We start from the raw sequence: 24,752 nt of genomic DNA on the forward strand, positions 1-24,752 counted from the left end.
ACCTCTATTGCAGTTGCCTTAGTCAATATAGTTAAATGCAATTCTACACTATCCTAAAGTATTTTTCTAATAGGCTAGCTGTAAAAGCACTCCCTCAGGTAAATATTGATCAAATGATTACTTATGTTAATTCATTTGCCTTAAAGTGCTTTTTAAAGAGTATATTAGCTATTGTGGAGTTTTAATTGATTTCTATTTGGTTAATACGGTGCAGCTTAAGTTAAAGTGAAATATGTACTCTCTTACTTCATCAACCATCTAAATGTGATTCTTTATCAGTGGATTCTTACATTGAATATAGGGTAAAAGCATATAATTTTGATCACGAATATATCTGTTGAAAGAAAATGCCAAGTATGATCATTCTGGGATTATTGGGTTATTTAAAAAAGCTATTTCTAAACCAAGAAAGCAAACCAATGCAATTGACCCTAATCTACAGTTTTACTATTAAAACTACTATTAACCAGAAACACTATTGAGGTTGTTTGTTTTGACTAGGCCCACTTTGCTCTTCAAATTATGATGCACTCAGTAAAAGGCAAAACAATTAAATAATAGTTTTGACCTATAAATTGAGAACACTTCCAAAAAGATATTACACATGAAAGAAAGAAATCCTAGCTACCGTATTCCACCAAAATAAGTGTGCGTTGTGGCTTTCCATGTACACAAAAAGTATATTTCCCGTCACCTCAATCACTCATCCCCATGTACCTGAACTCCCAAAGAATTAAGCCTGTATCTGTTTTTGAACCTGCTGACCCCAAACTCCTGACATTTAACCCTCGACCTGACACAGGGTTCTACAAGCTCGCCTGTACAGTTGAGATGGACTTATCCTCTGCTGCTGCCGCTCCCACCAATGGGACCTTCTCCTTGATGGGTGAGGCAAGAAGTGTTACACTGCTACTAGTGGGAGGAGCTTCCACAGAGGTGGTGGGGGGCGGGGGGGCCCCGCCAAACTCGCGGGCGATCTCGTCAAAGGTCTTGCCCTTTGTTTCTGGGACTTTGATGAAGGTGAAGATGAAGAAGAAGATGAGTAAGATCATGAAGATGATAAAGACGTATGGCCCGCACAGCTCCTACAGAATTACAAACAAAGAGAGAGAAAAAGAGTGGAAGTCTAATTATTCTAATGATTCACTGTATGACTATGTGAAGTGTTTACTTAAGTGAAAGTTAGGATTCGCCCCTAATGGGAAACCTAGAGAAACCTCTCACACCTCCAGTTTGGGAAGCTGACTCCCACCAGGAAGTTGGCGGTCCAGTTGCAGCAGCCGGCCACGGCTATGGCGGCCGGCCGCGGACCCTGGGAGAAGAGCTCTGCCACTATGAACCATGGGATAGGTCCAGGCCCCATCTCAAACATGGCCACGAACAGAAACACTGCCCCGATGCTCAGGTAGCTCAGAGACGAGTAGCCCTTCTACTCAGAGGGAGGTAAGGAAGGAAGGAAGAAAGGGAGGGAGGGTGGGAGATAGAGAGAAAGGAGATGGAGATTGTCATCAATAATAGCAATGAAACTGAATTACTGTAATTAATGACATATCTGTTATGTTGAATGACAACCAATAGAAACTGACACGCACCAACAGGAGGGCAATAGTCATGAGCAGGGCACTGATGGCCATTCCGGCCAATCCGACGAGATGCAAAGTCCTTCGTCCCACCCTCTCGACCAGGAAGAGCTGACAAAAACAGAGAAAGAAGTTACCTTACAGTAAACATACATTACATTCACATAAAAACTCAATAAACACTACCGTAATACATGCAGCATGTTATACTTACAGATACCACTGTAAAGACAGTGTTAACAGCTCCTGCTCCAATAGTGGCGTAAATGGGTTGGGTGACACCGGCTGACTCAAAGATACCAGTTGAATAGTAGAACACCTGAACAGGGTTGGGGGAGGGAAACAATAGGATTATGTTCTTGATCTGCAGCAAAGCCATGATCTATGAATAGATCAAAGTGGTCTTTTTATCACACTGTTACACTATGGAGTTGCCGTACGCCCGTTAAATCATGTTTAATCCATTGAACAATACAAACAAATCTCCCAAACATGCAATCATTGAGAATATAAGGCAGGTTGAATGCACCTGCCATTCAACTATGCATAGGCAGCTGCAGTTTCCCTCTGTATGAAGGTCGGGTCATCTTCATAAGGGCACACCGTAGCAGATAGTCTCTGTCTCTGCTTTTTTCCGCTGTTTCGTGCCGAGTGAATTACGACCCTGTATTGTTAGGCTGTCCTCTGAGATATCCTTGGTGGCACTTAAACAAATTAGAATGTGTTTGTACTGTGGCCCCCTGGGAGTCATAGTTCACTCACAGCATTGATTCCGGAGAGCTGCTGGGAGAGATGGAGCATGACGGCGATGAGGAGCGGCTGCCGATAGGCTGCGGTGCGGAACAGCTCGAGGATGGTGACTTTCTTCTCCATGGCCATCTTGGAACTCTCCTCCTTCATCTCCTGCATGTCTTTACTCACATCCTCTGTGCCACGCAGACGCACCAGGGCTGGGGGGAGAAAACGGTGGAGTGAGAGGGACAGATAAGTGACACCACGATGGAGAGTAAAGGACATACAAGTTGTAAAAGGAGAGAATGTATTTGGGAAATCATTAGGTAACAAGAAAGTCAACCATTGACAATATGTTCAAGAAAATATTGAAATATGTTAGGTGCATAAGACATTTATAAAGGCCCAGTGCAGTCAAATATGTGATTTTCCTGTGTTTTATATATATTTCCACACTATAAAGGTTGATGATGATAATGCCCTTTTAGTGTAAGAGCTAGAAAAAAACGCCTGGAATTTCAGGCTGTTTTGGTGGGATTGAGTTTTGGGCGGCCTGGTGAAATCACCATGCGGTCAATTAGTTAATAGACTAATATGAAAGAGAGCACCAAACCTCTATGCCAATACAAGTCCCCACGCAGACCACGCCCAGACAGTCGTAACAAAACTATTGCTGAGAAATTGCTCTTTGATATTTTTTGTTTCTTTTTGACCATTTTCATTTAAAACAATCATAGTATGGTACTTAGTTGTTACCCAGAACTTATTTGATATTGATATAAAATCCTACACATTGGTGCGACTGGCTTCCAGGTTAAGCGAGCAGTGCGGCTTGGCGGGATCGTGTTTCGGAGGACACATGGCTCTCAACCTTTTCCTCTCCCGAATCCGTACGGGAGTTGCAGCGATGGGAGAAGACTGTAATTACCAATTGGGTAGACAAATCCTTTTTTCTATTAAATGACTGCATTGGACCTTTAACACATCAGTTGTGTCCATTGTCAAGCAGACTAGCGATCGTAGCACCAACATGAAAACCTGCCTGCGTTGTAGTTGTTTGTTCAGTATCTGTCCATGGTCGTGCCAGTTCTTACATAACGTTATCAATCTTTTTTTTCTTTTCCTTTTTTATTTAAATGTTTTTTCCCACAGGACTTCCGCAGACCGGATGTTGTGTTTGTCGCACCATTCTCAGTAAACCCTAGACACTGTAATGCATGAAAAGCTCACTACATAATTTCTCTGCAAATAGATACCATACCAGGTACATACAAGCTAAAATAGGAGTGTAAAATGAAGCCTTTCCATTTATCTTCCTGACAAATCAGAGTTCCTGACGAACCAGAGTAAAGGACTGCATTTGGAGCATAGAAATATAATTACTAGAATGTGCAAAGCACCTCAAACCCCAACAATTTGATGGTGTCTATGGTTTGGAGCACCCACCTTTGCGGGCCTGCTCCTCCTTGTTCTGGTTGATGAGGAGGAAGCGGGGGCTCTCAGGACAGAAGGGCAGCAGGATACACTGCAGCACGGCCGGGATGACCGTCAGTGCCAGCAGCAGAGGCCACAGCTTGTCCGACCCCAGCAGAGACTCCAAGCCAAAGATCTACAACACAGAGAGGTTTAAGTAGGATTAACTTTACTTCCTGTAATGTTTCATTCACAGTTTACATGCAAACATTAATGGAATATGCTTTACATTGATGGGATTGGAAGCACTGATGGGATGGATATACACTATGGTAGATAGGATTCAACTATGGCAGTTCTATAAAGGGATTCAAATGGAGAAGGTTTCATGACAGCGTGTGGGAGAAAATGAAGGGGAGGAATATTACTAATGGTATTCCTAGAGCAAGACGTAGTCGCTCGTTAAAAACTAATTTAATACTCATTAAATAATTTGAATAATGAGAAAATAATTAGAGAAAGATATTACTCCAATGTTAAGAGACATGTCCATCAGAATGTCTGCCGGTTACGACTTAATCATATAAGCAGTGGTGTAGTGGAGGGTAAACGGAAGTAAACGCCGTTTAGGCACCTTTTTTTATTTTACACAAGCATTAGGGAGCGTAACTTTATTCTCCCCGAACGGCAATCATGGTTGTTTACCCACCCAATTTTTTAAAAACTACATCACTGCATAAAATAATACTTCCACACATTAAACAGAATATTCTTATATGGGGACTTTATTCCCAGTATCATAAGCAAAGACATGGTATGGTAAGGTATGTGTTAAGACTATTCCTATGTTAAAGGACAGGAAATCAAGATGGCTGCCATCGAGGACCGACCTGAGCCACCAGGATGCCAATCACCACGCCCAGCTGGTGCAAGGTGCCGAAGGCGCCTCGGAGAGGGGTGGGGGACAGCTCCCCCACATACATGGGCGTAAGGCCGGTAAAGAGGCCGCAGAAGAGGCCAATGACGAGGCGTCCAGCGATGACCATCTCATAGGAGGAGCAAATGGTGGAGAAACCCATGAGGAGGCCTCCGAACACAGCCAGGATGTTGACCAGGAACATGGACAATTTCCTTTATCCCAATACCCAGAGACACACACAGATTGGAGGCTTCAGAGACAAAGTGTTGCACAGAGTAAGAGATAGACAGAGAGAGGTTAAGATGTAGAGGGAGGAGGAAACAGAGCAACCGTTCTAACCACTCTCCGCTGATTCCTTGGAGCCTCATTGGTTCCTGCAGCGTAGCAGAGGCAGAAACAGACCAAGGAAAGGCAGAGAACCAGAACTGAAGAGTGCCCAAATTCACTCCTAGGATAAAAATCCCAATACTGTCAATTTTAATTTATACCTTTATTTAACTAGGCAAGTCAGTTAAGAACAAATTCTTATTTTCAATGACGGCCTAGGAACAGTAGGTTAACTGCCTTGTTCAGGGGCAGAACGACAGATTTTTACCTTGTCAGCTCGGAGATTCAATCTTGCAACCTTTCGGTCCAACGCTCTGCTGCCCCGGCTACCTGCTGCCCCGCTCAAGAAACGTTATTCACAGCTGATTGTTCTGCCATAGTCAATACGTGTGGGTAGCTAATAAAGGCTTGTGTGTTTTTTTCTCATCAGGGAAGATGATTGACAATGGGCTAGAAATATTATTCTAAGTATGCTGGCTCAAATAATATTGTTACAGTGTGTGAAGGTGCAGTGGTTTTTAATTTACATGTCAAACCTTTTGGTTTTTGCATTGAAAACTTCACTTCCTACCCTGTTCCAAAATGTGAACATTAGAAAACTATTGATAGTTAGTGAAAAATAGCATCAGGGTGAAATAGGTGAATACTGGGGTCACCACTCACCTCCCAAATCTGTCTGCCATCACTCCGACGCTGAAGGAGCCCACCATGCCGCCCACACTAAAGATGGCCACCGACAAGCTCCACACAATGGTGCACGTTCCTGGTTTGATGGGCTCGGCATACCTCTCCATCCATGTGTTATTGAAGAATGCCCGCAGTTTCTGAACAGAAAGAGAGAGAGAGAGAGAGATAGAGAAGAAATAAAATGAGAGGGATGGAGAGAGAGAAAGATCAGAGATGAAGCATTATCAAGATACAATGTCTTGATTTAGAGCTTGATGAAGCACTGTGAAAAACAAATCAGTAGTACAAAATCAACAAGCATAATGGAAAGTTATTAAACAATGTAAAGTTTAACAAAATCAAATCCCACACATGCTTTTACTGTTATAAGAAAACACAAAATAAGCCTGCAAACCTGTTCAGGTGCATTAATGACCCCTGTGTTGTAGCCAAACTGCAGCGAGCCAATGACTGCAGTGGCCAGGGAGAACAGGAGGTATCCTGTCACCTGCTTTTTCTGTTAGAGACAGAATGGGGAGAGTGTGTGTTATTATGGATTTATGCAGGGGAAATTGAAATGGCATTTTTGGAATGTGATACAAAACGAGGCAACGGTGTGCTTTAGGACCATGTGGATGCCTCAGAGTGGTCAGGTAGGCTATTAGGGGTGCTTATCCGACCAATTGTTTCATTTCTTTTTATTACCTTTTTGGCCCCGCCCACTTCTAAAACCAGAGTTGTGCCCCTGGGTTAATGGCAGTACATTCTGATTAGGGGCCCATATAGTATAAAACTAAAACACTGTCAGAGCAGAGACATTAGTACTGTTCTACATGCACTGTCTGTAAATGACATCATACAGAATTACAGGTTAAGATATTATAACATCTCTGGCCTGGTGTCAAACCCGGGTCGTCTGCAGCCTGCATGACTTAATACAGCATTAATACAGAGGTAAAGCCTACACTTCCTGAAGTCTCAGAGGAGGTTGCGCATCATGTGAGCGTCGTTCACCAAACCACCTTTACTCTACTCTCAACCTCTACCACCACTGCATATTTACTTATTCATAAAAATGTTTGCAGGATGAAATCTCTTGAGATGCACCATCTTGTTTTCAAGTGTCCCCAACCCCCCCCCCCCCAAAAAAACAAAACAAATTAACAATACATAGTAGACAGAATAATATGGCAACTGCTGTCTAATAACAATAGCAATGAAATAGTAATACAAAACTAAAACGTACATTAGCAGCATAACAAACAGCATACAACTACTAATAGGCTTAGAACTAAGAAAGACTACTGCTAATACAACTAACACAATTCAGTCCCTATAATATATACTGCACATGCATACAGTCCCAGTCAAAAGTTTGGACACACCTTCATTCAAGGGTTTTCTTTATTTTTTACAATTTTCTACATTGTAGAATAATAGTGAAGACATCAAAACTATGAAATAACGCATATGGAATCAGGTAGTAACCAAAAGATTGTTAAACAAATACGGTAGAAGGAGGATGAGTCATACAGACAGACAGACAGACAGAGGTAGAACCGCGCTCCCCCTCAACTGGTGTCTCCAGAGAAATGTTCAGATGGCAGCATAACACTTATCTGGTGTTCCAAAAAGATCCCAAAGCTGTTAGGTCTATTATTGTGGTACCATAACAAGGATAATTAGGGTCAGGCTAGAAGGAAAGGCCTATGTTTAGCACCATCGAGCCACAAATAGTGAAGAGCCCAGATCGGGGTTATGAAATGTGCTTAGTTGTGATCTTATAGGTTGGATGGGACTGCGTGACTGTTGCCAATGCCAAGGATTTTACCCTCCTCCATCAATGGAGCTTTTGTCATTCCTGTGCAAAATGTGTACTTGGCAAAAGAAACTGTGTAGACCAGTGTAGAGTTAATGCAACAATAATCAGTGTTGGCCAGCATTAACCTCTTCAACAGTCCCAGTCAAAAGTTTGGACACACCTACTCATTCCAGGGTTTTTCTTTATTTTTAATATTTTCTACATTGCAGAATAATAGCAAAGCCATCAAAACTATGAAATAACACATCATGTAGTAATCAAAAAAGTGATAAACAAATCAAAACATATTTTATATTTGAGATCCTTCAAAGTAGCCACCCTTTGCCTTGATGATAGCTTTGCACAATCTTGGCATTCTCTCAAACAGCTTCATCTGGAATGCTTTTCCAACAGTCTTGAAGGAGTTCCCACATATGCTGAGCACTTGTTGGCTCCTTTTCCTTCACTCTGCGATCCAACTCATCCCAAACCATCTCAATTGGGTTGAGGTTGGGTGATTGTGGAGGACAGGTCATCTGAAGCAGCACTCCATCACCCTCCTTCTTGGTCAAATAGATTTTACACAGCCTGGAGGTGTGCTGGGTCATTGTCCTCTTGAAAAACAAATGATGACGTATCGCTGCAGAATGCTGTGGTAGCCATGCTAGTTAAGTGTGCCTTGAATTTGAAATAAATCACTGACAGTGTCAGCAGCAAAGCACCCCCACACCATCACACCTCTACCTCCATGCTTCACGGTGCAAACCACACATGCAGAGATCACCCATTCACCTACTCTGCGTCTCACAAAGACACAGCTCAAATTTGTAACATTGCTCGTGTTTCTTGGCCCAAGCAAGTCTCTTCTTATTATTGGTGTCCTTTAGTAGTGGTTTCTTTGCAGCAATTAGACCATGAAGGCCTGATTCTCGTAGTCTCCTCTGAACAGTTGATGTTGAGATGTGTCTTTTACTTGAACTCTGTGAAGCATTTATTTGGGCTGCAATTTATGAGACTGGTAACTCTAATGAACTTCTTCCATTCCTGTGGTGCTCCTCATGAGAGCCAGTTTCATCATGCTGGATGGTTTTGCGACTGCGCTGGCATTTTACGCATTGACTGACATTCATGTCTTAAAGTAACAATGGACTGTCGTTCTCTTTTCTTATTTGAGCTGTTCTTGCCGTAATATGGACTTGGTCTTTTGCCAAATAGGGCTATCTTCTGTATACCAACCATACCTCGTCACAACACAACTGATTGGCTCAAACGCATTAAGAAGGAAAGAAATTCCACAGGCGCACCTGTGAATTGAAATGCATTCCATGTGACTACCTCATGAAGCTGGTTGAGAGAATGCCAAGAGTGTGCAAAGCTTTCATCAAGGCAAAGGGTGGCTACTTTGAAGAATCTCAAATATAAAATATATTTTGATTTGTTGAACACTTTTTTGGTTACTACATCATTCCATATGTGTTATTTCATAGTTTGATGACTTCACTATTATTCAACAATGTATAAAAAGGTTTAAAAAAATAAAGAAAAACCCTGGAATGAGTAGGTGTGTCCAAACCTTTGAACGGTACTGTACATATTTACAAATTTCTTGACATGGTGATCTTTCTGTTAGTTAAAAACCCCAAACAGTTTGTTCTTAACATTTGAAAAAGGGCTTTTCTTAAATTCACTGTGTTATTTTAATGCCCTGATTTCTATAGGTAAATGACTCCAGTCAGTCAGTTGGGTCTTTGTATCTGAAAGACCTTACTCTAACCTCATGATGTACACTTGGAATTTTCAATTGCTGCTGTTGTCAAAAAACGTAGTGTGAGTCTGGTAAAGTTAGGTGTTCCTTAATATATACAAGGACATTTAAGATGATACATTTAAAAGTAAATCGGTAATTTGCAAAGTCAGGTTTTGGTTGTGTTTTCCGATGGATAATGTCCCCATAGTCTAGGATAGGATGCAGCAATTGGGTTACTAAGGTCTTTCTAACAGATATAGTAAAACAATTCTTCGATCTGTAGAGTAACCCAAAGCTTATTAGAGTTCATTATTTTTCAAAAATCATCAATACACTTTCCAAAAGATCATTCAGAATCTATCCTCAAACCTAGATATTTTAAACCATCCACATTTTCAAGCATCGTTCCATCACTTGCATGAGTTTTGAAATGGCTAGCTGTGGAGTTTATTCTTTGCCGTGTACCAAAAAGTATGATATGGGACTTGTCTTCAATACAACCACCAAATGACTTGCTAGAAATCATTTTTGTAAAGTGTTAAAATCATCTTGGGAGAGTTTCTTGTATCCGCGAAATATTTGAACCTGGTTATATAGAGCACTTCATCGTCCCCGTGTAAGTGAACATGTCTCTTCAAAACAATTAGATGCCATTCATTTATGAATACAGAGAAAAGAAGGAGCCTTGAAGTACACCTATACTGAGTAAAAAAAGTTGTGTGTTGTGTCCTTCCATGAAAACACATTGTTTTCCATGGCTGAGATACGCATGGAACCAGTTTAGTGATCTGTTAGTGAAACCAAGGTTTGACGTTTTCCTAGTAAGATGATCGACTAAATCCAACGCTTTGGATAAACCAGAAAGATGGCACCAGTTAGTTTGCCTTGGTCAGATTAAGAAGGTATATCATTTGTATAATGCTGTAGTAGTGGAATGGGTGGGTCTAAAGACAGATAAAAAAAGTGTCCAATTAAAGTCATCTAGGTACTGATACATTTGGGAATATATTCATTTCTCATAGAATTTTGCTATTGAACAGGTTACTGATACAGGTCTATAGTTATTTGGGTCTAGGGAGTTCCCACCTTCATGGAGAGGGGTCGGGCACATTTCCATACAAAAGGTATTTCCCCAGTCTTTAAAGACATGCTGAGATCTGCTAGATACATTATAACATTAGCAGACCACTTCATAGTCGTATGAATATAAATATGGCTATATGCTGGGTACCAAAATGTAGGCTATTTACATTTGACTGTATCCTTAATTGACCCTGTAGCCAGATCTCAAAAGAAACTCGTTGAAGGCCACATCAATCAAGCTCTGGGTCTTTTCTGCTGAATCCAGTAATACGGAACACTATGCAGAGACACTGCTGAGAAGGCATATTGTTAGAGGTTATATGATACTGGGTCTACCTTTCCTCGCGGCTTAGGTGCCCTTTGGTCCACCTCTAGAGCTCGCGGTTGAGGCGGTGTTGAGTCGGTATGTGAGCCTCAGTTTGTGCGAGAAGAGATGACAGAGACGTGAGGGACTTGCGTAGGAAACGCTAATGACACCCCCAAATTTTGAATGCAATGAAATATAAGATCAAAAATGTTCTTGGCATCAGTGTCATTGATTTGATCTTTACATCACCTTACATCTAACTATAGTTGAATGATGCAATTCTGGTCCATTATAAACATTGTCCTTTCACCTCTTCTACTGAATTACATTTTATCTTCCACCATTTGACAGATTTCCAAACATATTTAGATGGCATTTATTCTCTGTGTTTTGTATGTGTGTGTTTGGACGGGAAGGTCTCCCAAAGTGATGGTGGCAATTCAATAGAGGAACTATCCGGAAATCCCAACGAAAAATAGAAACTGAAGTAGGCAGGGATGTGTCACAAGACAAAGCATGTGTCTGCAAAAACATACAATGTGACAGTCTGTGCTATTTTAACACACTGTAAACAAACGAGCTAAACACTATGGCCTTCGCCAAACCCAGTCCCTCCCTCTATCCCTCTCTCTCTCTTCCCTCCCTCCTCTCACTCTGTTTATATCCTGAAGTTCACCTTCCACCACTCCCCCTCTCTCTTCTCTCTACCCCCCTTCGCCGCCTGTAAAGTCACAATGACTCAGTAGAAATAAGCAGCTTTGAGATGCATTCAAAATGTGTAAAATTCTCATGATTTGTACAATAATTGTATCAATATTGAAAGAGTCGGGATAAGAGGTAAGTCGTAAAATAGGACTGTGTTAAAAGAGGTCTTCCTTTTCAGCCCAGCCAAATGCTGTACTTGATTTTTTTTAAATCACAATTACACACGTAATACCTCAGGTATGTGTACAATGTAACTTTGTGCAAGTAGCACAATGGGGTTGTTTGCAAAGTGAGCAACACTCAGATAAAAATAAGAATTCAACAGGGTAGTAGTCCTTTTCAGAGTCACAGAAGTGGAACTTATTCATCTGACCTTAGTGAACTGTACACTCCGATTCTGTCTCAGGGCTCCATCTCTCTTTTCCTCTTTGTGTTCCCATCGTTCTCTTTTCTTATGATGTAACACACTACTTATTTCATAACCCCATGTCAGACTGCATCTACTTCCTCCCTGTTTCTAATGACAGACACACGACTTCTTCCATAGCCCCCTCGCTCCAAAACTATTTCTGTCTCTTCTTTATTTTCATGACAACTGCCTGAAGGTGACTGTTAAATTGACACTCGCTAAAATAGACCAAAATATCTCTCTCTCTCTCTCTCTCTCTCTCTCTCTCTCTCTCTCTCTCTCTCTCTCTCTCTCTCTCTCTCTCTCTCTCTCTCTCTCTCTCTCTCTCTCTCTCTCTCTCTCTCTCTCTCTCTCTCTCTCTCTCTCTCTCTCTCTCTCTCTCTCTCTCTCTCTCTCTCTCTCTCTCTCTCTCTCTCTCTCTCTCTCTCTCTCTCTCTCTCTCTATCTCTCTCTATATATATATATATATATATATAAATAGAGAGAGAGAGAGAGAGAGAGAGATAATATATATATATATAATATATATATACAACAACGATTCTTGCCTAATTCTTTTTGAGCCATTCACTGAACCGTTCACTCTTACCTCATTAACCTACTGTAAGAGAACCAATCAAACCCACTCATGTACTGAAAGATGCTGGGTCCAAATTGTACTGATGAGTTGATTAGCTTTGGCTGTATATCTAATACCACAACATAGGTTGAGCTCCAAAAGGCCTTGGGTTAGTTCATTATGTCAATAGCAGAGATGAATGATTAGAAGTGTATGCCATAGTCTATTGCACGATAAACGTCCATTACATAAAAGCTCATTCTGGAACCTATTACTCATAGAACAGTAATCTAACTGTTCAATCCTACAGTGCCTTTACAAAGTATTCATACCTCTTGACTTATTCCACTTTTTTTTTACAGCCGGAATTCAAAATTGATTAAATGGTTGTTTTTTTTCTTCACCCATCTACACACAATACCCCATAACGACAAAAAGTGAAAACATGTTTTTATAACTTTGTGCAAATGTTTTGAAAATTAAACACACAAATATCTAATTCACATAAGTGTTCACACCCCTGACACAATACATTTTAGAATCCCCTTTGGCAGAGATTACAGCTTGGAGTCTTTCTGCATACGTCTCTAAGAGCCTTGCACACCTGGATTATACAATATTTACCAATTGTTCAAGCTCTGTCAAGTTGGTTGTTGTGTTGTTTCATTAGTGCTTTGTTGCAAACAGGATGCATGTTTAGAATATTCTGGGATATTCAATGTCTGCTTTTTATTTTTACCTATCTACCAATAGGTGCCCTTCTTTGCGAGGAATTGGAAAACCTCCCTGGTCTTTGTGGTCGAATCAGTGTTTGAAATGCACTGCTTGACTGAGGGACCTTGCAGATAATTGTATGTGTGGTGTACAGAGATCGAGGTGGTCATTCAAAAATCATGCTAAACACTATTATTGCACACAGAGTGAGTCCATGCCACGTATTATGTGTCTAGTTAAGCACATTGAACTTATTTAGGCTTGCCATAATAAAGGGGTTGAATACTTATTCACTCAAGACATTTCAGCTTTTCATGTTTTATTCATTTGTAAATGATAGGGTATCGTGTGTAGGCCAGTGACGCAAAATCTCAATTTAATCCATTTTAAATTCAGGCTGTTAACATAACAACATGTGGAAAAAGTCAAGGGGTGAGCTCAGCGTAGAACATGACTCACTGATATACAGCATCATACAGCACAACGCCCACCACCATGAAGTAGGTTTTGAACAGTCATATGACATTCTGACCGCATGCAACAGAATTGGAAATAATTTGATGGATTGTAGGAATGCAAAGGTTTAGGGACCTTTTGAGGGGCCACACATTGTATGGTCAAAGTATAGTACTTGTGAGTAGTGCATGGTCAGCATATAATAACAGCAGCATAGATTGCTACTCTGTCTACAGGGTTGAATTAGGGGGCAGAACGTACCTCCTCCTCCACCATCTTCAGTGAATAGATAGATATTCACCAACAAATATCAGCTCTTGATGAGAAGGTGACAAACAGGACAGGAGGACAAGAGAAAAGATCTTCAGGTGGAAAAGCACGCACAGTCTTGAAAGCTGCAGCCTGCAAAATAAGGAACTGATAAGACGTTGTCCTTGGTGCTGAATCTGATCACAGTTGTAAACAAACGTTTCCCTGTTGCTTTTATGAATTGAACTGAAGTAGCCCTAATATAACAAGTTGAATAATTGTATATCCTGATAGCCTACTTTCTAACGTCTTAATAGATTGCAATGTCTTCATTTGTTTTCGATTCTATTCAATTGATTTGTTTTATGCGTATTGAGCTAATAGAGGAATTCGATGGTAGCAAAAACATTATATTTATCCTTCGCTATAAAAATCACTATTCTATGAAATGCAAAACGTAGACTTTGCGGTCAAATAGAGTGATTCTCACACTTCTTAAACGGCCAAAAGCTACTATAAAGGCACTCATTCTTGACCTACTAATCAATAGTTAATACAGACGGTTTGTCAGCTATGCCCTAGATATGTCATATAATAGTATAAAACAAGCAATTTACCGCAATTGACCTGTCGTGACCAGTCGTGCTATTCCTCTCCCGCCCTCCACGACTCAACTGGCACCAATGCGGTAGAATACTATTAAAACAAAGTCCCTTGCAAATGTCTTCGTTATTCGTTTCATATAGCTCAGGTTTGTGGAGTGGATGCGCGACAATCCGCACGTTTCCCTTTGAGGAGTTAGTCCAGCTCCTAACAACCTATGAAAAACGAGATGCTCTCTGCGTGACCTCTTTTTGGCGTGGGTCCCCTATTATGGTGCTGATGGTGAACCAACGTTGGTTTAGTTGTAGGGGATGTAGCGGTCCCCGGATAGAACCAGCGGTTCCAGTGTCCTCCCCATGATGCTCTGCGAAGGAGACCTTGAGAGTGATCAGCTGATGACGGATGCTGCTGATGCAACGCTGCCCCAGTACCAATGCAATGTATCACGCGCCTGGCACCGTCCGCGATACTGATGAGGATCCATCCGTTTGTATGCTCTTCCGTTCGAGCTATTCCTCCATCTAATATTTGTTTAAATGGTTGAAGTTGTAGAATATGTGTAGCCTGTTCGACAATTAGGTTTATATATATAAATAAAATTGCCTCCCGTTTATTGTTCTCAAGCAGTGGGACTGAAATTGAATAACTGTATCACGTCACATGGCTGTCAGAAATATCGTGACTCAGTGTGAGAATAGTAACAGTAGCCCATGACTCAGGGTTATTCAGTCAACATGAACAAGCAGAATGAAACAATTATTGATCATAAATTGTTACATTGTAGGTGATGTTCACAAATAAAGAGCGAAGCTCTTGGTAATTCTGCAGACCATAGGCCTAATAAAGCATTCGTTTTCTATTATATTGAGATCAAAATAAAGATGCTCACTTACATAGTGCCCAATTATTCCCAATATTAAAGACGTTTGGACAATAACGGGCCAAAAATAATTTGAAATGTTGGATGGAGTAACATGGCACAATAATTTTATGTTGCAGCATCAATGTCAAATGAATTTTAACGGTGTTGCACCAGGTTGTGCCCTTTCATCGTACTGATAATTTAATAAAGGTTGTGCCTGTATTTAGACAATGTGCACTTTCCTTGTATAATTTATCCATTCCTCACTTTCACCTCATTCCGTTTGATGTAACAAGCATTCGGCAGTCTTTCCTGCAAACCTCGTGGTCAGTTGTATCATATTTGCTAGGGGAACGTCTACGTTTTAACGGTTTTATTCGAACTACATTTTTGTAGCTTCTGTTTAAATCGCATATGTTTTTAGCAACACACATGCCAATCAATGTTCAACCATAGGTACACAGGTCTGTATACACTGTTTCCCACCCATGCTATGACGGGTCAGTGGAAAAAAATAGTGATCCTTTAGATTAGTGTGTCCATCGGTCGTGGATAGGGCAATAAATAAATAAATAAATGAATAAAGGGTGCAAAGAGCATCAGTTTTTAAAAAGTAATTATTATCCTCGGTTCATCAAAATACCATAACTGTTGTTCACATTTTACCCCCAAAATATAAATGAACTACACACTTTGTGAGGTGACGACAGAGGCTGAGAGTGAGTGGCTGAGGCTTATTCATTATTCTCGCGTAATATCCTACAGTGCACAGATAGATGGGTTACCTGACAACGTCACGAAAACGATGCACACGGTTCAATGTGGCAGAAGTCCGTGAGTTGTGATTCTGGATGGGCAGATAGCTATCAACAATGACAAGAAACTGCCATGTTGGGAATCGTATCTGACTAGTTTTAGCTGGTTTCATCTTGTTCTTGATTTCATGTCACTGCTAAAATGGCAAATATTCGCACCGAGGTAAAAACAGACTCAGGTGGGATATTCGACGGATATTCGCCTGTAGTTTTCCTTACGTCCACTAACAGCAGTTAGGGACCGTCACTAACCCGATGGCATAGACACACATTGATTGCACACATTTTTTTAGTGTCGATTTACATCTCCCTCTATTTGAAAATATAATTTTTACATTTTTGAAATTCAATAGCACCTTGGTCATGTGACCCACACCTCAAACAATGTTCATAATGTACACTCAGTGGGCCTACACATTGCACACCATTTTGTTTGTCAATTTGCATCTCATGAGATTTTACAATATATTTTTGAAGTTTCATTCATTTCAATAGCTCCTTAGTCTTATGACCTACAACCCTCAAACTGTTTTCAGAATATCCACTGAGTAGCCTTATATGTTGCACAACCTTTTGTCTGTCCATTTTCATCTCACACGATTTGACATTTATTTTAAATCTTTTTCAATGTTTCTAATTTCAATAACTCTCTGGTCATGTGACCTAAAACCCTCAAACTGCTGTCAGAATATCCACTGACAAGCCTTATATATTGCACACCCGTTTGTTTGTCAATTTTCATCCCACACGATTTTACATACATTTTTCAAATTTTCAAATGTCAATAGCTCCTTAATCATGTGACCCACTGGACTCAAACAAGGTTCATAATGTCCACTGACTACCCTTCTGTATTACACACCTTTTAGTTTGGCCATTTTCATCTCACACATTTGTAAATCAATTTTTCAAACTTTCTAATTTCAATAGCTCCTTGGTCATGTGACCTACTGACCTCAAACAAGGTTCAGAATGTACACTCAGTGGGCCTACACATTGCACACCCTTTTGTATATCAATTTTCAAATCACACAATTTTACATTCATTTCCCTACTCTGACCCCCTGAAGGAGTGTCACTCAAACACCTATTCACTTGGGACTTCTCTGGAGCCTTCCTGACCTCCAGGCAGGCCCCCATTGACCTGGTGACCTCTGACTCCTGGCCTACACTCTCTGGGGGAGGCCTCCTTGTGCACCTGGTGACCCTTTGACTTCCACAGCTAGTACCAACCTGACTCACAGTCCCACCAGAGGACGGGCCTGGGCGGATGGGCAACCACCACCTAGCCCCCTACCTATCCAGAGCACAATGTCTTACTCCTTCTACCCACCTTCCTGGGCTCTCCCTTCTGCGTCCACCTGTTGCCCGTGAGTAAAGAAGGAGGATGGTGGAGTCAGATGCCTTCCATCCCCGATAAAAGCTTGGATCGAGGGCTGACCTTCAGCCAGAGGCTGTTCACCTTGGAGACCTGCTGCAGATATGGATACGGCCCGGCTTGAAATGTACACCCTCTTCCCTGGATCTTCAAGGGCCAGCGAGAGCTCACCGGACGCCGCCGGAACCACAATGCTTTCCAGGGCTTGGGTTCCTTTCTCGGGGTGAACCCATTCCAGGGTGCCCTGCCCTTTACAAAGAAAAGAGAACTCTTCACCGGGCTCCCGCCAGCTTCTCTGGGATCAGTCGCGTTACCGCACTGGACGCCTCGCGGCGCTGTCTCCACCAGTTCATGGACATTCTGAAAGTAGTTTGAGGTCAGTTGTTCACATCACCAAGGAGCTATTGAAATTATAATGTTGACCTAACTCAACATTATCAATGAAAATTGACAAACTAAAGAGTGTGCAATGTGTAGGCCCACTGAGTGTACATTCTGAACCTTGTTTGAGGTCAGTAGGTCACATGACCAAGGAGCTGTTGAAATTAGAAACATCAAAAAAATATTGAAAATTCATGTAAAACCGTGTGAGATGACAATGGACAAACTAAAGGGTGTGCAATCTGTATGCCAACTGAGTGGACATTCTGAACCTTGTTTGAAGTCAGTAGGTGACATGACCAAGAAGCTGTTGAAATTCATATGTAAAAATAAAAAAAAGTAGGTACTTTGTTTATGCTCCCTAACTAATTCAACTAGGAATACAAAATGCTGCTCACATTTCCACGTTTTATTGTCCAAATCGTTTTATAAGAACTGTGCAATGTTGTGCGCAATTTTTCCAACATTATGACACTTATTTGGTGTCTGTGGCTCAAGTGGTATGAAAGCTATTGAGGTTTGAAAGTGCGAATATCCAACCTGAAACTGTCTTTACCACTGTAAAATTTGCTGTAATGATGTATTTGAGAGACAAGTGTTCATTGTGCAAACGCATTTATATTTTCAATGAACTTTTTCTATAAACATAGTTTACACATTGTCAACTGTATGTTTACAGTATGTGAATAACTCACGTCGGAGAGATTGGTAAAATGCAATCCTTTATTCAGGTATTACATGTTACAGGTTACGACATCCTAATCAGACATCCATAATGCACCTGTTTATATATCCTAGATAGGTGCCCCACTAGCACCATCTCTGGGTTGGCATTATACCCATTATCTTAACATCTTCCTTTTCATAAATAATTAGCTTGAGCACTTCATACCATTTTTACCACAGTGAAAATACGTATTTACATTATCAACAACTTGTTTTTTATAAGGTAAAAAAAATATTGTCCATCTCTTAAGGGAGATAGTGCCCGTACTGCAGGGGCGGTCTTATGTTAGCCTTTGTCCTAGTCAAGTGTGTCACGCTGGTAGCATATTGGGCACCTCTGGGATCCTCAGGTCCTCTCCTGGCACCTCTGGGATCCTCAGGTCCTCTCCTGGCACCTCTGGGACGTTGGGCACCTCTGGGATCCTCAGGTCCTCTCCTGGCACCTCTGGGATGTTGGGCACCTCTGGGATCCTCAGGTCCTCTCCTGGCACCTCTGGGACGTTGGGCACCTCTGGGATCCTCAGGTTTTCTTCTGGCACCTCTGGGAGCCTCAGGGCCTCTCCTTCCTCTTCCACATATTCCTAAAGTTGTGGAGGCACGGTCGGCAGAGATAACTGCCCTGGTGGGGTCTTCCCCGTCTCCTCATTATGTGTCCTGCCCACACCATCCAGAGGATATTCACAGTCTTCCCATGTAGCCCTCCTGTGCCCTATGCTCTTCTGAACTGGGCGTATGTCCTTCCGGTTCCTTCGATACTTTCGTCCCTTTACTTCCACTTCATATGACCTTGCGCTGATGTGCCCTATGCGTATGCCAAGACTCCATGTGGCATCCCTGGAGTGAGGTGAGAGGAGCACTTGTTTAATCACAGGCAGATGTTTTGCATGCTGGTCATAGTAATGTTTTGACTTGTCCTGATGTGCACGTTGGTGTGCCTGAACATCCCTAATGACCTTTGGTGCGAGGAGCTTGGGAGTTGTTGGCAACAGAGAGAAGGAGTGTCGAGACATTAAGCTCTGTACAGGACTGCTGCCGAAGCCCTCTATGGGAGTATTTACCCAACGCCCAAATGGCTTGCCACACATCTGTGCCTTCCTGCATAGCCTTTGCGATGAGAGTCTTTGCTATTTTTACTGCTGACTCCGCCTTACCATTACTCTGACTGTGGTAGGGTGAGGAGGTCACATGATGGAACTCCCAGGCTTTTTAAACCAAAGCAGTCTTGACTCATGAACTGGGGCCCATTATCCGTAACACCACAACTGTCAGGTATGCCAAATCTGCTAAACTGCTGCTTACAACAGTCGATGATGCACGCGGCTGTTGTGTCAATTTCTCCACCTCCCAAAAATCTGAATAGTAGTCCACTACAATCAGAAAAGGAACATTCTTTACTGTGAACAGATCCATTCCCACTTTAGACGAATTTGCATATAACCCCATATGTTGGGCATTTGGCTCTTGCGTGTGTTGATCCACAGTACATGCACCCATCTTCAGAATTTTTCCGCATTGCATCACTGTCCGATTTAAGTTTCCATTTTTATCGACACGGCCTCTGTATTTGTTCTGGGTGGCATAATTGACAGATCCTGTCTGTTCAAACAAAGACAGTAGTCATGTTTTTTAATTGGATCTGTGTCGCTGTTTGCTTGCTCTGCATATATCTATGGCTTTAGTCAGCGTAAATTGTGGTTCGCACAGCATACTTGCTCTCATTTTTACAGCCAATCACAAATCTGTCTCTAAGCATTTCGTCTCTCATTGACCCGAAATCAGACGAATCAGACACAGCCTCGCAACATATTGACCAGACGTCTCTGCTTGAGTTTGTTCACGTGTTAAAAATGAATCTTTCATAACTCTCATTACGAGTGGGTTCAAAATGTCTTTGTAAAACGTCAATGATTTATTTTTGTATATCCTCTTCCCCCAAATCTAGATAACGCTGAAGCATATGGCACTCTCTTCCAATAACGCTAAGCAGTATTGCTACTCGCAAATGTGGCTTTTTAAAAAATCTAAAACGATTTCATAATTCTCCCACGGATCACGGAAAAAACCCGTTTTGATACAAATCACCTTTCATGTCCATGGCGCTTGGCATCGGAATTTGACTGAGATATTGCAGTCTCTTCGTCCTCGCTCAATTCTTCCACTTGTTTGCCCTTTATCCGACAGCGATTACATTATCCACAAACCGTGTCCTCTTTTCCGTAGCGCTTGGCTTTGGGTTCATTTCTCTGACACCATGTTATGTGAATAACTCACGTCGGAAAGTTTGGTAAAAATGCAAGCATAATCCTTTACTCAGGTATTACATGTTACGACATCCTAATCAGAAACTCATAACGCACCTATTTATATATCCTAGATAGGTCCCCCACTAGCGCCATCTCTGGGATGGCATGATGCCCATTATTTTAACATGACAATCTAAGCCAAACCCGGCTGTTTTTCCCCATAGTTGCGCACGTTGGTTTCTATACAGACTACAAGGAGATACATCTACTGTATACTGTAGCAGCATTTTAGTCTACCTACTCTGACCTGGTCGGCTACCAGGTGTCATTGTACTCTGGGGGTTGTTCACATTCCCTCATTGAGTAGTTCTGAATGTATACTGAACAAAAATATAAACACGCAACAATTTCTAAAATATAAACGTGTGTTCAGAGCTGAAAAAAAAACCAAATGTTTCATACACAACTTCTCTAAAATGTGTACAAATGTTTGAGCATTTATCCTTTTGTCAAGATAATCCATCCACATGAGAGGTTCTGGCATATCAAGAAGCTGATTAAACAGCAGGATCCTTACACAGGTGCACCTTGTGCTGTGGACAATAAAAGGCCACTTTAAAATGTGCTTTTTTGTCACAACACAATGCCACAGATGTCTCAAGTTCTGAGGGAGCGTGCAATTGGCATGCAGACTGCAGGAATGTCCATCAGAGCTGTTGCCGAGAATTTAATGTTAATTTCTATACCATAAGCTACCTCTGTTGTTTTAGAGAATTTGGCAGGTCGTCCAACCGAATGTCAGCAATTATTTTACTAAATTCTATTGTACCTTTTCAATATACCGACCTATCGTGTCTTGTGGATTAATTCACGGGACTGTCCAACACCAAACCAAAGTCAACATGACCAAATATCACCACAACATTTAAATATTTATTAGTCATTTTTACAGAAACATCAAAATGCTTGACAGAGACATTAAGAGGTGCGTAAGGGAAGTCGGGGGAAAGGACGCAAGATCAGTGGAAGAAGTCATGTGTCCATTTAGATTTTCCCAGGGAAACTTCCAGCTTCAATCTGATCGTCCCATTTTGCCACCTTGGAGCGAGAGAGAAACTCAGTAAATGTCCCATGGCAGAAAACAAAATGACATAAAAGATGACAATTGAGAAAGGAAGAGGGGGAGTTTGTCTTGAAACTACTAACCAGCCACATCACCTTTAACCTTGCATTACTTGATGACTGGCACCACTGATTTAAATATGTCTCTTCAAGGGTACATATACATTAGTGTTCAACACTTACTGTAGGGCAGTATGGTCCAGAGAGAACCATTGAACTAGTGACACATACCCAGCTCAAGGGACACAGGCTTTTGTAGACTCTCTGGTACCAGTCACAGGGTGCCACGTCCTGGCCTTTGTCTGACAGAGCCTTGTTACATCTGTGGAAGTCTGGACGAAAGAAGGGAAATATGTGCAATACAACGTAAACACATATGAACTGACCAAGGGAATATTTTCATTAAATTTAGCCCATTAAGTGCCAGTATTCTACACTTAATACACAAGGATCGTTCAAGTATTCAAATAACAATAGTAGTCAATAGCAATCTGACTATGTGAGTTCTCATTATGGTGAGTGGCAGTTGTAAATGTCAGTTGACAATTAAGGTATTCACATTGTACTAGGCTACATAATAACTGTAAATTAATTTGTAAATTAACAAATTGCCTAAATAAAAATAAAACATGAATCACACAGGGAAAAAAACTAAACAGCGGGTGCCCGTTCATCATTTGGGTTAGTTAACTAAGCATTTACGCAGGTACCAGAATTAACTCAGCAAAATAGCCATTCGAGGAAGTGAAACAATTTAAACAAGTGAACTGTCAGCGATGGACATGAACCTGGCTTTAGCATTACCTGCTTTGGTTAAAGCTCAAGTTGAATTCAGCAAGTGCCATGGCAACCACCCACAGTGGGTCTGACTCAAAAGAACATGGGGACTTATCATTGTAACTACAAGACATATTGAGTGAATGTAATGATAGCCATGTCATGGTGTTTTGGATGATAATCGATGCTGTGAACCTTATTCACAGCGTGTCCAAAACCGACCAACTGAGTACCCCTAGAGGAAGTGGATTAATTCTTCAAAAACCCTTATTTAAGCAAACATTGGTTTAGCATAGAACATAACTTTGCCAGTTAATGTATGAGATGCCTGAGAGATGTATAAAAGTATTTGAATATCCAGTGTGAATAAGGTCTATTGTTTGAAAGGACAACAGCACCAGAGCCATATAGGCCTGGCCTAAACATCTCTGTGTACAGCTCTGAATGGCAAACAAAAAGGTAAGAGTGTGGTGGTTATTACCCAGATAATTCTGGAAGCAGTTTCGGGTCTGGTTGGTGTTGGGGAACCGGGCATCAAAAGGAGCCGTTCTGTAGTTCTTGATCTTCTCTTCAATTATGTCAGACATTTTGACTGATTTCAATCTGCAAAACATTCATACTAATCAAAATATTGAATAACACAAATCTCAACCAATTTCCATAATCACTCTATCAACCTTGCCTAACATGACATTGAATGCTTGCAATTAGAATCAGGCTAGCAGCATATAGTCCAATTCTACTTCCTTAAACATGGACCCAATTGACATGTCCTAGTGTGATTAATCAGCCGATAGACACACCACATCTTAACAATACAAACAAACCACGACAATCAACCAAAACACTTGCAAACCTCAGTGAATTCATCCCTCGTCAAACTATTCACCGAGGAAGGTTACAACTAACCACCTAACCTTACAGCTTTTCTACGTCCGACGGAGCTAGCGGGCGCTGGGTACTAGTGCATTGGCAATGTGAATGTCAAAGTACTAGCAAGCTACTTGGCAGATCATGTGTATAGCTAGCTAAACTGGCTATGCTAACTAGACATCCCTATCCAACTAGAGGTAAATGGAAAGTCAAGTAATTTGACTAAATTAGTTTAACATACAAAACGAGATTGTTAGCCGTATCACTCTTAATAAACTAGTTCGCTAGCTCATATATATAGTTAGCACAGGTGTGCTTACAGCAATCTGTAGCTAGCTAACGTTAGTCGTTAGCTGTCTCAAAGCCAAACGGCCACATACACCTATTATTCACTTCTGTATGACTGTTAATGACGACACAACATCGATTGTTCAAAATGTCGTGCATCTTAGTTAACGGAACAACAATATTTTATTAGCTAAGAACGAAGGCCTACCTCTGCGCTAAAAGTCTGATAAACTGACCTCTTGCGGTGTCCTCTGAAGAAGAGCGTCAAAACGCAACGCATGATGGGAGAAGGAACATAGTGCGGTGCACCTGCAAGACGAACGGCTTCTCTAAGTATTCAAAGACAGCCCACTACTGCCACCTGCTGTAAAAATTGGGAAAAAATGGAGAAAGTCACGAAAACGATGGGACGCTTCAATGGGGCAGAAGCCAGTGTGTTGTCGTGATTCTGGATGATTTTTATCTATTTTATTTTATTTCACCTTTATTTAACCAGGTAGGCTAGTTGAGAACAAATTCTCATTTACAAATGCGACCTGGCCAAGATAAAGCATAGCAGTGTGAACAGACAACAACACAGAGTTACACATGGAGTAAACAATTAACAAGTCAATAACACAGTAGAAAAAGAAAAAGATAAAAAAGAGAGTCTATATACATTGTGTGCAAAAGGCATGAGTAGGTAGGCGAATAATTACAATTTTGCAGATTTACACTGGAGTGATAAATGATCAGATGGTCATGTACAGGTAGAGATATTGGTGTGCAAAAGTGCAGAAAAGTAAATAAATATAAACAGTATGGGGAAGAGGTAGGTAAAATTGGGTGGGCTATTTACCAATAGACTATGTACAGCTGCAGCGATCGGTTAGCTGCTCAGATAGCAGATGTTTGAATTTGGTGAGGGAGATAAAAGTCTCCAACTTCAGCTATTTTTGCAATTCGTTCCAGTCACAGGCAGCAGAGAACTGGAACGAAAGGCGGCCAAATGAGGTGTTGGCTTTAGGGATGATCAGT

At 41.3% G+C, this 24,752-nt stretch overlaps 2 protein-coding genes across 4 annotated transcripts; both read right to left on the reverse strand.

Moving 5' to 3' along the window:
- Positions 1–1,207: 1,207 nt before the first annotated feature.
- On the reverse strand, positions 1,208–14,677 carry LOC135549309 (solute carrier family 2, facilitated glucose transporter member 1-like). The gene is made up of 10 exons (XM_064979317.1): positions 14,285–14,677; positions 13,680–13,820; positions 6,053–6,154; positions 5,635–5,795; positions 4,616–4,856; positions 3,759–3,921; positions 2,343–2,530; positions 1,795–1,899; positions 1,593–1,691; positions 1,208–1,429 (listed from the first exon to the last, which is right to left on the reverse strand). The coding sequence occupies exons 2-10, from the start codon at positions 13,692–13,694 to the stop codon at positions 1,208–1,210; spliced, it is 1,296 nt and encodes a 431-aa protein (XP_064835389.1). The 5' UTR covers positions 13,695–13,820; positions 14,285–14,677.
- A 6,911-nt stretch (positions 14,678–21,588) lies between these two features.
- On the reverse strand, positions 21,589–24,071 carry LOC135550008 (cytochrome c oxidase subunit 6B1-like). Of its 3 annotated transcripts, none has more exons than XM_064980433.1 (4): positions 23,972–24,071; positions 23,056–23,177; positions 22,029–22,129; positions 21,589–21,773 (listed from the first exon to the last, which is right to left on the reverse strand). In XM_064980433.1, exons 1-4 carry the CDS (start codon positions 24,013–24,015, stop codon positions 21,720–21,722), a joined length of 321 nt encoding a protein of 106 aa, XP_064836505.1. In that variant the 5' UTR covers positions 24,016–24,071; the 3' UTR covers positions 21,589–21,719. The 3 variants fall into 3 exon arrangements, with proteins under 3 accessions (XP_064836505.1, XP_064836507.1, XP_064836506.1); XM_064980435.1 differs by having other exon boundaries at positions 23,944–24,033; XM_064980434.1 differs by lacking the exon at positions 23,972–24,071 and adding an exon at positions 23,431–23,520.
- Positions 24,072–24,752: the final 681 nt, after the last annotated feature.

Source organism: Oncorhynchus masou, chromosome 12 (genome assembly GCF_036934945.1).
Source record: "Oncorhynchus masou masou isolate Uvic2021 chromosome 12, UVic_Omas_1.1, whole genome shotgun sequence".
In the NCBI taxonomy this organism is placed as follows: domain Eukaryota; kingdom Metazoa; phylum Chordata; class Actinopteri; order Salmoniformes; family Salmonidae; genus Oncorhynchus; species Oncorhynchus masou.

Excerpts from the sequence above, each read along its gene's own strand:
- LOC135549309 (XM_064979317.1), bottom strand. Across the intron at positions 3,922-4,615 it reads TTGGCATCCTGGTGGCTCAG|ATCTTTGGCTTGGAGTCTCT; the intron begins GTCGGTCCTCGA and ends TCTGTGTTGTAG. Across the intron at positions 2,531-3,758 it reads GGAGGAGCAGGCCCGCAAAG|CCCTGGTGCGTCTGCGTGGC; the intron begins GTGGGTGCTCCA and ends TTCTCCCCCCAG.
- LOC135550008 (XM_064980433.1), bottom strand. The coding sequence starts at position 24,015 with ATGCGTTGCGTTTTGACGCTCTTCTTCAGAGGACACCGCAAGAG. Across the intron at positions 23,178-23,971 it reads TTCAGAGGACACCGCAAGAG|ATTGAAATCAGTCAAAATGT; the intron begins GTCAGTTTATCA and ends AATGTTTTGCAG. Across the intron at positions 21,774-22,028 it reads GCCTGTGTCCCTTGAGCTGG|GTGGCAAAATGGGACGATCA; the intron begins GTATGTGTCACT and ends TCTCGCTCCAAG.